Here is a 12,970-nt window from a genome sequence, read left to right as displayed (position 1 = left end):
TATTTGAGAGTTTTAAAAAATAAATCTTATACGAATATTGTATAACTTGTATGTAAAAAATATATATCATAAAGTGTAAAGGAATTAAATTAAAAATATTTAAATGATGAGCAATTCTTTGATTTTTTTTTTTCCACTTACAATTTACAAGATATATTTATATTGACCAATTAATTAGTTAATAGTGAATCCTCGTATTTTGAACTATTGAGCAAAATTTAGATTTTAGAGTCATTATTATTTAAAAGATTTTATTTGAATATCATCAAATACGAGTACGAATACGAAAGCATGAGTATAAAAAAATAATAATAGAGTTCAATTTCCATTAATTAATTAATTTGTCCTAAAATAAGGTACCAAATTTTATTTTTCTATAGGATTATGTCCTGATTTGGCATCTGTATTGCTGAGTTGTCAGACATGCATGTAAATGGTTAGTAGAGTTGTATTCAATTATTGAAGAAATAATATTTCTCTCTCTCCTTTTCTACTTTCTCTCTCCAGATTCTTTATCTCTTCTTCTCTTTATGTTCTCACAAACCCTAGAAGAGAGAAATTTAACTTTTTACTGTCTACATTATTTTTTCAAGTCAGAATTTTTTAGCATCAATTAGTGATTCAAAAAGAAAAAATTAAAGGGCTTTTATTTACTGATAGAGTTCAATTTTTATTAATCAATTGATTTATGTTTCATTTACTGTAAAACCCGAAATTTTAGTTTACTGTTTTAAAATGTAATATTCATATTAATATGGTGCCATGCCTTTCACCAAATTAAAGGATTCTTCTAAAGTTCAGAATCTACTCCTGTTCGAAGCTAAGAGGAGGGAACACAATAAACATCATCATCCAGATTGTGATAAAAATAAAGAAAAAACCAAACAATGCTAATGAAGCTTGGATGGCTTTCTTTTTTTTTTCCCCAATTGTAAGAAAAAAACCCATTATAAGAATTTGTTTTTCATTTTTTAAAAGCAAAATTTGTTTTTCTACAAAAGAAAAACAAGACATCTTTTCATCAATCTAGAGGGATATGCAGCTTTCTGCTATAGAAGTCCAGGCTAATTATACAAACACAGTAAATACTCAAAGAAGGTATCTAATTTCACTGACCAAGTTTATTCATACATAAACTTCCTCATCACAAAAGACATTTCAATCACATCGAAGCCAAACAAACAAACAATTATGTTATCTACCAAAGCAAAATCCTCCATAACACGAGTACATGAGTTAAAAGTAGAGTGGACACAGGCATAGGAATTGGAAATCGAAAATCCTAGCTCATGTAAATGACAATAAACCTCTAAAAAATCATTCTACTAACACAGAGCAGATCCCAACATAATAAATTAACAAACCGATCACTACTCCACTGATAAGATTCCAACAGAAAACTTGCAAAACATACCAAACTCATAACCCATCAAGAATATATAAGCCAAACCATTAATACTCTAATAAACACCATAAAGCTATTAACTTTGATAACAGAAAAATATAACTGAGTTTAATCAACTAGCTATAATATAACCATTAAATTATCCAAACAACAAAACTAAGCAATGGGTCTATTGAGAGAAAAATCTCTAAATAAACACCGCTCAACAAAAATCCATTAACATTTTTAGTCCTCAAATAGCAAAATCCATAATTCAAAACACTTTCGAAAATAACAGACGCATAAAAAAAAGGATAACCTCGACTTCAACGGTAACTCTTCTGGAACCTGGCGCGAGCACCACGACCACCGAACTTCTTTGGCTCGCATCGTCTGGGATCAGCTACAAGCAAAGTCCTATCATACCTGACCAAAATATCTTTTATTTCCTTCTTGCTCTGCTCGTCGACGTACTTCTGATAGAAGGCGACAAGAGCTTTAGCGATACTTTGACGGATAGCATAGATCTGCGAGGTGTGACCACCACCTTTGACGCGAATGCGCATGTCGACGCCAGCAAAACGGTGTCGTCCAAGAAGAAGGATAGGCTCATATGCCTTGAAACGGAGGATCTCAGGCTCCACTAGCTCGATTGGGCATCCATTGATCTTGATTAGGCCTCTTCCACGCTTGCAGTAGGTGACAGCCACAGCGGTCTTCTTGCGTCCAAAGCACTGGACTGACTCGATTGGAGCCGCTGCCATTGTTAGGGTTTGAGAGTGGAACAAAGGACAGCTAGTTATAATGTAAGACGGAAAAAAGAGGGATAGCGTATTTTATACAGCGGCTATTAGGGTTTTGGCTTGTAGAAACGATGCGTTTTGCTGGTAAAATATAGATAATTAGAAAAAGGCCTCTGAAATAGAATAAAACAAGTTGGGCCCGTTTCAAATGGTAAGGTGTTGGGCTTAACATAAGGCCAGAGAGGAACAGATCTCCTTCTATTTAGCAAATTTCCAGGGAAGTGAAATCGTATTATAGCAGCTCTGCTTTCATTCATGTTTTTATTCTATGTTGTTATATCTAGCAAACTCAAATGCAAAGATTTATTCTTCTCATAAAGCATCCTCTCTCTCTCTCTCTCTCTCTCTCTCTCTCTCTCTCTATCTTTCTAATTCTATTTAAACATTTGTTTCTCACTGAAGCGACTTATGTAAGAAACACACATCTCACAGTTTAATGTTGAAGGAATTTGTGCATTTATTTCAGCGTTCTTTTTTTTTTTCCCCGTATAACAAGGAGGTTTATAATCCTTTGAGCTATAGAATATAAAGGTTTTTAGCTTTCCCAGCAAAGTGTTCTTCCCGATGTTCGAACTTGTGTTCTCACCCTTTATGGAGATTGAGATCGCTAACCACATCTAGTTCCTTTAATTGTTACATTTTCTTTCAAAAAAAAACTTGTCAGTGAGTCTGTTATTTTGAAATTATATACTTCGCATTTTTGAAGCATTTATGTTTCATTTACTGTAAAACCCAAAATTAGTTTACTGTTTTAAAATGTAATATTCTTATTAATATGGTGCCATGACTTTTGCAGTCCCAGGTTTCATCACTGCACATTACCTTTCCCTCAGAGAAGGGGCGGCACAAACTGAAGGAAAAAGGATTCTTGCAGAGGATTGAAATGCATTACCATTGGAAAAATCATAATTATTTTTTTGTAAAGCAGTAGCTGTTTTCTTAATGATGTTTACATTATAACATATCATACTCTGACGATTCCTAGTTCAGCTCTCATGCCGAGTATTTTCACATACTTCTTTAGAGAAAATGAGTATTTTAAGATAAAAGTTTTCTTGTACACATTATATAATTTTCAGTATGCTTTTGTACAATTGGATTCCATCCATATCCTGTCATCAAATTTCTCCACCCTCAAGATTAACTCGAGGCCATAGCTCGATCGCCATATGTATTTTACCACTCATGCTTGTTAGTTTTGTTGCGATCTTTTCCCTTCTTTGGGAATTAAGGTACAGGGTTAAACTATCAATATAATATACTGTCAAAAGTTTATTATGACTGAAAAAACTCATACTTTGGAAATCATTCAAGCAATCAATCTGTGGGTCTTCTAATCTTCTTGCCATAGTTGTTACAGACATCAATAAGTTTTTAATTTTATGGTGTCTGTATGATTAATGACTTGCAGGTACATCTTGTAATGGAACTAATCCGTGATTCTGGTCCCTTCAAGGAGTTCTATATTTATAGTTGTAAAATCCAAATCCATGATTATAGTTATATAATCCCTAGTTTCAAGAATCTGTACATAGATACAACAACATTTGTTGCCAGAACTTATTGAGAATACAAAATGATAATATGAAGAAAAGTTTCATCATCTCTTTCCCATAGTTTTGTTGGTACCTGTTTTCCCAATTTCTTTGTTTTCCAATTTAAACAAGGAAAACAAGTACTACAAAGTTTTAATTTTCAATCAAGGGATTTCTATCTAACCCTAGGTTGAAGCAGCAGGGAGAATTTACTCGTGTTGCCTATTAACAAAATTGAACAAAAATAATTTCACCAAATTAAAGGATTCTTCTTACATTCAGAATTTACTCCAGTTCCAAGCTACGAGGAGGGAACACAATAAGCATCATAATCCAGATTATGATAAAAAAAAAAAAAAAAAAAAAAAGAGCCAAAAATGCTAATGAAGCTCGAATGGCTTTCTTTTTTTTTTTTTTCAATTGTAAGAAAAAACCCATTAAAAAAAATTTATTCTTGCCATTTCATGTTTTAGAATCAAAACCCAGCAAACCGTATATAAACCAAACCATTAATACTCTAAACACCATAAAGCTATTAACTTTGATCAGACAAAAGCATAACTGAGTTTAATCAACTAGCTATAATATAACCATTAAATTATCCAAACAACAAAACTAGGCAATGGGTGTACTAAGAGAAAAACAACAAAAATCCATCACATTTTTAGTCCTCAAATAGCAAAATCCATAATTCAAAACACTTTGGAAAATAACAGAAACATAAAAAAGCATAATACCGAATTCAACGGTAACTCTTCTGGAACCTGGCGCGAGCACCACGACCACCGAACTTCTTTGGCTCGCATCGCCTGGGATCAGCTACAAGCAAAGTCCTATCATACCTGACCAAAATATCTTTGATTTCCTTCTTGCTCTGCTCGTCAACGTACTTCTGATAGAAGGCGACAAGAGCTTTAGCGATACTTTGACGGATAGCATAGATCTGCGAGGTGTGACCACCACCTTTGACGCGAATGCGCATGTCGACACCGGCAAAACGATGTCGTCCAAGAAGAAGGATTGGCTCGTAAGCCTTGAAACGGAGGATCTCAGGCTCCACTAGTTCGATTGGGCATCCATTGATCTTGATTAGGCCTCTTCCACGCTTGCAGTAGGTGACAGCCACAGCAGTCTTCTTGCGCCCAAAGCACTGGACTGACTCAATTGGAGCCGCTGCCATTTTTAGGGTTTGAGAGTGGAACACAGACGGAGAAAGGAGGGATATTGTGTTTTATATAGCGGGGCAGTAGGGCTTTTGGCTGGTGGAAACGATGCGTTTTGCTAGTAAAAATACAGAAACTACAAAAAGACTTCTGAAATAGAACAAAATGTACACTTGCCTCCTTATTTTGTCTATATAAGTGAATTGCATTGATTTTTTTTTTTTTTTCCTTCTTGATAATTTCAATTTGTTTAAAATAATTAATCATTTATTAATTATTTTATTAAAATTTTCAATATTTCGATGATAAATTTAAACCGTTGATTATTACATTTAACCTGTTAATCCAATCATCAAATTTATTAAATATAATTATTAATTAGTTATTAAAAAACCAATATTCTTCAAAAAAAGAAAAAACCAAATAATCCCTGAAATTAGATTAAAATTTTGATTTAAACAAAGAAAACTGAAGTTAAAAAACAATAATTATAGGCACAAAAATTAGAAAGGAAAAAAATCTGGCACCATTACTTGCTAGTTGGGACGTGGCATGATAAAGCGACATTCTTTTTGTATATTGTAATTTCTTTTTGTTCTTTGTTTGTTGAGAAGCATTGAGAGAGCAATCAAATCAAATTGGGAGCTGACTGTGTGTGGCCATGGCAGCAGTAGTGAGCTACTGCAAGCCTTCGCCCTTTCTCGGCCAATTCTCATCTTACTCTGTTAGTCCCTTTTGTCTTTTTCATCATTTCTTGTATGCTTATATGCACTGATCTTTCGTGTCTTCGAACTGCTATGAATTAGTGTTTTGGTTTTTTTTTTTCTGAAAATTTTATGCCAAAAAGATTAACCTTTGCTATGGGTATTTGTTTATTTTTGTGAATGCTCCATTCTTTTGCATAGAGTTCAAGCTAAATGAAACTAAATGAAGTGAGTGAATTGTTCATGATTGTACTGTGCAAGAAAACTCATCTCAAATTGCTGTTATTTGAGGTCTGTTTTCTTCATGATTATATATTTCCCTGATGATATTATCATGGAGTAAGTATTATTTTGCTTCATTTGGAAATTCAACCGAAGTAGTTTTCTCTACCGCAAGTCTTTTTCGGAATATTCGGCAAAAATCCCTGAAATGTGAGTGTGATTCCCCGTTCTTGCTCTATTAAGGCCCTTACACCTTTATAAGAATAAGATTATCCAGTTCTTTCCATTCAAGCAACACCCACCAAGATTGAATTTTAGCAGGGAATTTTTTCAGTACTGATACCATGAATTTGTGAGAGATGTTCTATTACATGGCATACCTTTTTTGGATATTTGTTTATGCATTCTAAGTGTGATGACGGTAACGAGCTATTGCTAATAATGAGATGAGGAAAGTTCTTGAATTGTTGGAACCGACTAAATTTGTTGTCTTGGAGCACCTATAACAATGAGGATTGGTTAAGAGCTATCTCATGTATGATAGACATGAAGGCGTGGTTTAATTTTATTCCTTTTAACTTGCATAGTTAAGCTGCTTCTTCATTTACTCATTTTTGTGATATCAGTCCAATGGTTTACTTCATTTATTTTCTGGTACAAAATACTCTAATTGATTGATTGCACATAATTCCGGTCTCACATGAGTTGTAACCCTTAAGCAAATGTAATTGCCTTAAGCGGTACTGCATACTGTACTTCAGAGTCCTTTAGATGGTGTGATGAACTTATTTTATATATATATATATATATATATATATATAGAGAGAGAGAGAGAGAGAGAGAGAGAGATATCAACTTGTCTTGTAAATGTTGACTTTGTTCTACATATTTGAAATAATAAAGTCTATGTCAATTAATCAGAACTGTATCACTTTTGTTTCATACTATCTTACTCATTTAACTTTTATGTATGCTCACAAATGCATGGTCCTGTTTGATTGACCTTATTCTTTGGTTATCATAACTGTAGGGAAAATCATCATCCAGACCAAGAGTCAGTAATTTTGTGCAGGAACACAAAATTACTGCACTATTTTGGGGATCAAAGAAGTCACAAGAGCCAAAAGTATCAGACTTTTCACTTGAGGATTTCACTCTAACAGGGTCAGGCTCAGAGGTGTTTGCATTTGATGGTTCCACAGTAACTATGAATGTTTTGTCTCTTTTTCTCTGTGTTCAATAGCTGATTCCAGAATAGTGATTTTAAATTCAGGAAGGTTCAGGGAACCAAGTGATACCCAAAAAGATATCAGTTTCAGTGATTTCTTCTATTTCTGAGGTCTCACCAGATGAATGGGATGCCTGTAATCTGGACGCTACAGGCCCTGAAAAACTCAATCCATTTCTTACCCATGGTTTTCTTTCAAGCTTGGAAGAGTCACGTTGTGCTGTGAAGGTTAACATTTTGCTACATGTGAACTTCTTGAAGATTGTGACAATTAATTATTGGTTTACATATCATTTGAACATGCACATTAAAAATTATAGATTGGTGCTGATATTAAGAAAAAAGAATTGACAATCTTACTTGAGATAACTGGTTCTCTCATTTTTGAGTAAATCTAAAGGGCTATATGTGAATTTATTTTACAAATTTTCTCTCTGAGAGTGAACCACTTCAACTCCTCAAAGGATTGTTCATTGCTAGAGGATATTTGGCAATATATGATTTGTTAGATTGGTGGTATTGATCTCTGTGAATGCTAAAAACCAGCTTGAAATTACACTTATGTCCTAAATTTTCACTTTCACTGACTCCAGGAAACTGGATGGATGCCTAGCCACATTGTTGCAAAGGATGATTGTGAAAATGTTGTAGGCGTTGTTCCACTCTATCTTAAGAGGTTCAGTATCCACTATGTTCATAAAGCAAAGTCTCATATAGAATCTTCTAGAATTCCTTCAGAGCTTCCACTGAATCTTTTTATTGCTTAGGTGTTATCTCATGTGTATTGTTTTGGATGTACAGCCATTCATATGGTGAATTTGTTTTTGATCATTCATGGGCTGATGCCTACTATGGTTTTGGATCAAGATATTATCCAAAGTTCCAATGCTGTGTACCTTTCACTCCGGTAACTGGTCCAAGAATATTAGTCCGCAATACGTCATTTAGAGATCAAGTTTTTGACATTATAGTTTCTTCCCTAAAGGATCTGACGGTGAAGGTATTGAGAAAACCATATTATAGCATCTCTGTTTTCATTCATGTTTTTATTCTATGTTGTTATAACTAGCAAATCCAAATGCAAATATTTCTATGTCTCATGAATCACTCTCTCTCTCTCTCTCTCTCTCATTCTATTTTAACATTTGTTTCTCACTTAAGTGATTTATGTGAGAAATACACATTTAATAGTTTAATGTTGAAGGAATTTGTGCATTGATTTCAGAGTTTTTGTAATTGTTACATTTTCTTTCAAAGGAACTTGTCAGTTAGTCTGTTATGTTCAGATTACACTTTTGAAGAATTTATATTTCATGTTTTTTAAGAACCCAAAAATTAGTTCTCTTTTAAAATGTAATATTCTTATTAATATAGTGCCATGCATCGCAGTCCCAGGTTTCATCGCTGCACATTACCTTTCCCTCAGAAAAGGAGTGGCACAAACTGAAGGAAAAAGGATTCTTGCAGAGGATCGCAATGCAGTACCATTGGAAAAATCGTAATTATAAAAAGTTAGTGAAACAGTAGCTGTTTTCTTAGTGATGTTTACATTAAAATATATCACACTCTGTTCTTTCCTAGTTCAACTCTTATGCTGACTATTTTCACATACTTCTTTAGGGTGAATGATTATTTTCAGATTTGCTTAAAAGTTTTCTTGTACATATTACATAATTTTCAGTGTGCTTTTGTACAGTTGGTTCCCATCCATATCCCGTCATCAAATTTCTCCACCCTCAAAACTAATTTGACTTTTCCTGAAATTTTGTATCACCTTGGTACTAAATTAGATCAAGCCTGGGATCTTTCTGAAAGTGTGAAGATCTAGGATTACAATTATGAAGAGTTTATTAATTTTGAGATTATCATTAGCGAGTTCCTTAAAGATGTTACTTTGTGTTCCTCTCCACAGCATATTTTTAGGCCCTTACATTTTATCATGTGTAATTCATTCATTTTCTTCTGTCAAACGTGTTAGCATAAAATTTTGACAAACATTTCCATTTGGCAATGCAGTTTTGATGAGTTCTTGATGGATATGAAGCAAAGTAAAAGGAAAAATATTCGTCAAGAACGCAAAAAGGTGCATTTCGTCTTCTTCTTTATGCTACCCACTCCCTGCATGAGTTTTGAATTGGGACGTGCAACAACCCCTTGGAATACCTTTCACTTGGTCTCAAGAGCAATGGATCTTAATCTTTTGTAAATTGGGTTATTGGTAGTAGTAAACACACAGAAGGATATGCATATGTCGATTATTGCTAAAAACTCTTTGTTTTTTATTTCTCCTTAAAGAAAAATGGCATTATGGTGACATATTTATTGTTCAGTGAATCAACATAGTTTAGTGTCGGTTACGATTGCCTGATAAGGAAAAATATCTTGGTCACAATCATTCGTTGTCATATCAAGAGGAGGGATGCAACTCATTTTTTAATCAAAGAAAAGGTGTGTTAATCATAGAAAGGTTTAGGAAATCACATAATATAATTTTAAAATATTGCATAAATTAACATGTAAGAGCCACTGTAAGGAACCTCATTGCGAAGAGAATTTGTCTATAAAATAAATGGGCTGGCTTGAATTAGGAGTATACAAGCCTATGGCGTTTCACATTTTTTGCTGGTTTCAAAACCGAATCTTGATTCTGAAAGCTGCTAATATTGATTGGCATTATCCTCACAATATCTTGATATATCCTCAAGTAACATTTAGGATCTTCCCAATAACCATGCAAAATGAGACTGACCAGATGCTTGTGATGAATATGAATTGGCACATAATGACTTGCTAAGGAAAGGGGGAAGGGTTGGGGGGAGAAGGTAATATGATCTAAGCTACTTTGGATATAATTAAAATACTATTAATTAGAATACAATAATAATATATTATTATATTAAAATATTGAATTGTATAATAAAATTAATATCAATATATGAATATAATAAAATATATTATTATCTTAAATTACAATTATATATATATATATATATATATATATATATATATATATATATTAGTATCGTTGAATACAATCTTTTTCCATTTATAAATAAATTTGGGCCCCCTCTCGCTCAAGTTATGTATGTTCCTCAAGTTATTTAAATTTCTAAGTGCTTCCATAATGAGTTAGCGTCTATTTTCATGCAAGTCAACATTTTCTGGGTCAACTTTCTAAAATGCAGATTGCAACACAAAATTTGACCATGAAACGGCTTCGGGGTTATGAAATAAAGGTAACTTTTTTTTTTTTCAAATAAAGGTACTTGATTGTCTATATTTGTAAATTTCACATTCATCATTAATTTTGTTGTATAATTCTTTAATCGGATCGCAATTTATGCTAATAATTGAGTTTCACTTGTCATTGTTCAACTCCATTTGACCTTGTGAACTTGCATTACAAGTTTACTGGTGGTAGGGTGCTTTTGTCTTGTTATTACTGAAATTTCATCTTGTGAGATCGTCAATATTTTACCAAAGGTTTCTTTAAAATATACCGAATTAGTATAGCTTTTGCGGATCTTGGTTTCAGAGTTTATTGATGTGTAGCAATGGTATCAGATGAATGCAAATATGGGAATAAGTTTGCGATTAAATCTGGAAGCATACATCTGTAGTGTTTGCTCGTGTAGTCAACATGTTTTACATTTGAAAAAAGAAGGGACTGCCAACCAAAAGTAGGGTTAATAAGAAGGGGCATGTAGGGGTATTGATGCTCAGAGAAAAGAAAGCTATTGCTTTTGTATGCCTAAGTCTGGTTACAAAAGGAATCTAGATCACGAAAAAAGAAGCTTTATATGCCTTAATGTATATGAATGAAAAACAAACTGTGATTTCAAGAACCTAAAGTTTTTTTCAATCTTCGAAGTTCTCTGGTATCGTGACCAGAGGTTTGTCAATCTTGTTATTAGCCTTTGGGAATTAATTTTGGAGAGTTTTTGTCAGCATATACTCCAAATGCTAGAAAAAGGACACCAAATGTGCACTTATTTTACACACATTGTTTTTTCTAAAAAAAAAAAAATACCATTTTAAAACACCATGTGACCAGTGGTGAGAGAAACATGTGCATTTAATGATAATGATTTGACCACTAATCAGCCATCTTTAGGTGTGTTTTCGAATTGCTATCAAAACAATCAATATTTTAATTTGTGTTGTCATCACATAAGGCCATAGCTTGATTGCATCATATGTATTTTACCACTCATGCTTCTTAGTTTTATTGCAGTCTTTTCCCTTGTTTGGGAATTGAAGTACAGGGTTAAACTATCAATATAATATTCTGTCAAAAGTTTATTACGAGTCTTCTCAAAAAAAGAAAAAGGTTTATGATGACTGAAAAAACTCATACGTTGGGAGTAATTCAAGCAATCAATTTGTGGGTCTTCTACTCTTCTTGCCATAGTTGTTATAGACATCAATTGGTGCTTGATTTCTGCATTGACATTTGCAGGCTAAAAGTCACTTGTGTTCTGATGTTAATTCATTTTCTTTTGACTACCATGTTTGGCAGGCTAGACATTGGGATACCTTCTATGACTTCTACAGGAACACCACTGATAACAAGTTTGGTCCATAGCGTTACGCTCCTTTTACCCGCTTTCAAACAAAATTTATGTACTTATATATTTGCTAGAATTCAGCTTGTCAGATTTAGTTGAATTAAATGAGATGCTTCAAAATCCACATTTTTTATGTTTAGTTTGATTTTTCCGTAGGTGGGGCACTCCTTATCTAACAAAAGATTTCTTCCACACCATGGGATCAAAGATGGGAGATCAGGTATTACTTGTTGTTGCTGAAGAAGGGGATGAACTCGTTGCAGGAGCTCTCAATCTTATTGGTGGGGATACTCTATATGGGCGTCTATGGGGATGTCAGCCGAGAGCCTATTATCCTAGTTTGCATTTTGAAGCATGCTATTACCAGGTTCATATCTTATTACTTGAAGTTTTCTGTTTTTACGTTTCTCTTACTATAGGTAAAGAAATAGCGGAAAAAGATTCCCAGTCATTGAGTCCCAAGTATGATGTTTCATTGTGAATCCATACCATGGCATTGACATGAATATAAAATTTTGAAGTCATCAATGTATGAAAATGAACAAATGATCATTTATCCAATACCTATTCTTCATATATAGGCCATAGAAGCAGCCATTGAACTTAATCTGAGCACAGTTGAAGCAGGAGCTCAGGGTGAACATAAAATTCAGCGCGGTTATCTGCCTGTGACAACCTATAGTTGCCATTACCTAGTTGACGAAGCTTTCAGGAAAGCTATAGGGGAATTTCTCGTGCGAGAAGCATCTCAGGTAATTGCATCTTCAAAAATCTTCCCTTTCTTGTTTTTGTATATTATATATTCTCATTATTCATTGAACCATAATGAAAGCTTAAATAGCACCAAATTGACAATGCTCCTTTTATTACCAATGCGTTGGTAATTTTGTCTTGATTTTAGTTTTATTGTGTTTGTCTAATTAATGACTTCTTCCTTGCAGGTACATCTTGTAATGAAACTAATACGTGAATCTGCTCCCTTCAAGGAGAGTATAATGAATGATTAGTCAGTCTTTATGATAATTCTGTATTTATCCTTTCATTCAAATCCATAATTATAGTTAAAAAATCTTAGTTTCAAGAATCTGTACATAGATACAACAACATCTATTGCCAATCCTTATTTAGCATTCAAAATGACGGTATAAAGAAAAGTTTCATCATCTCTCTCCCATTTAGTTTTTTGTTGGTATTTTTCCCAATTTTTTTGTTTTCCAACATGAAAAATAAGTACAAAGTTTTAATTTTGAATTAAGGGGTTTCAAACTAGAAATTTGAAAGACACATCTGGTAGGTTGAAGCTGCAGAGAATTCTCTCCTGTTCCCTAATTAAAAAAATGGAACAAAAATGGGAGAGTCCAAA

The 12,970-nt window shown here is 33.4% G+C and overlaps 3 protein-coding genes across 4 annotated transcripts; 1 reads left to right on the top strand and 2 right to left on the bottom strand.

The window, feature by feature from the left end:
• Positions 1–1,508: 1,508 nt before the first annotated feature.
• On the bottom strand, positions 1,509–2,202 carry LOC149495264 (small ribosomal subunit protein uS9). Its single transcript, XM_089723005.1, has one exon. The coding sequence runs from the start codon at positions 2,146–2,148 to the stop codon at positions 1,711–1,713; it is 438 nt and encodes a 145-aa protein (XP_089579131.1). The 5' UTR covers positions 2,149–2,202; the 3' UTR covers positions 1,509–1,710.
• Positions 2,203–4,284: 2,082 nt separating this feature from the next.
• On the bottom strand, positions 4,285–4,969 carry LOC105629710 (small ribosomal subunit protein uS9). The gene has a single exon (XM_012211346.4). The coding sequence runs from the start codon at positions 4,900–4,902 to the stop codon at positions 4,465–4,467; it is 438 nt and encodes a 145-aa protein (XP_012066736.1). The 5' UTR covers positions 4,903–4,969; the 3' UTR covers positions 4,285–4,464.
• A 458-nt stretch (positions 4,970–5,427) lies between these two features.
• On the top strand, positions 5,428–12,770 carry LOC105629709 (acyl-CoA). Of its 2 annotated transcripts, XM_012211343.4 has the most exons (12): positions 5,431–5,609; positions 6,842–6,988; positions 7,085–7,267; positions 7,633–7,715; positions 7,841–8,039; positions 8,429–8,550; positions 9,056–9,122; positions 10,225–10,275; positions 11,559–11,611; positions 11,764–11,974; positions 12,189–12,359; positions 12,549–12,770. In XM_012211343.4, the coding sequence occupies exons 1-12, from the start codon at positions 5,547–5,549 to the stop codon at positions 12,612–12,614; spliced, it is 1,416 nt and encodes a 471-aa protein (XP_012066733.1). In that variant the 5' UTR covers positions 5,431–5,546; the 3' UTR covers positions 12,615–12,770. The 2 variants fall into 2 exon arrangements, with proteins under 2 accessions (XP_012066734.1, XP_012066733.1); XM_012211344.4 differs by lacking the exons at positions 7,633–7,715; positions 7,841–8,039 and having other exon boundaries at positions 5,428–5,609.
• Positions 12,771–12,970: the final 200 nt, after the last annotated feature.

The sequence above is a fragment of the Jatropha curcas genome, chromosome 6 (assembly GCF_041381405.1).
Source record: "Jatropha curcas cultivar XTBG-Jc1 chromosome 6, XTBG_Jcur_1.0, whole genome shotgun sequence".
NCBI classification, from domain to species: Eukaryota; Viridiplantae; Streptophyta; class Magnoliopsida; order Malpighiales; family Euphorbiaceae; genus Jatropha; species Jatropha curcas.
Note: the sequence above shows the minus strand (reverse complement) of the source record. Positions and strands in the feature narration are given on the sequence as shown.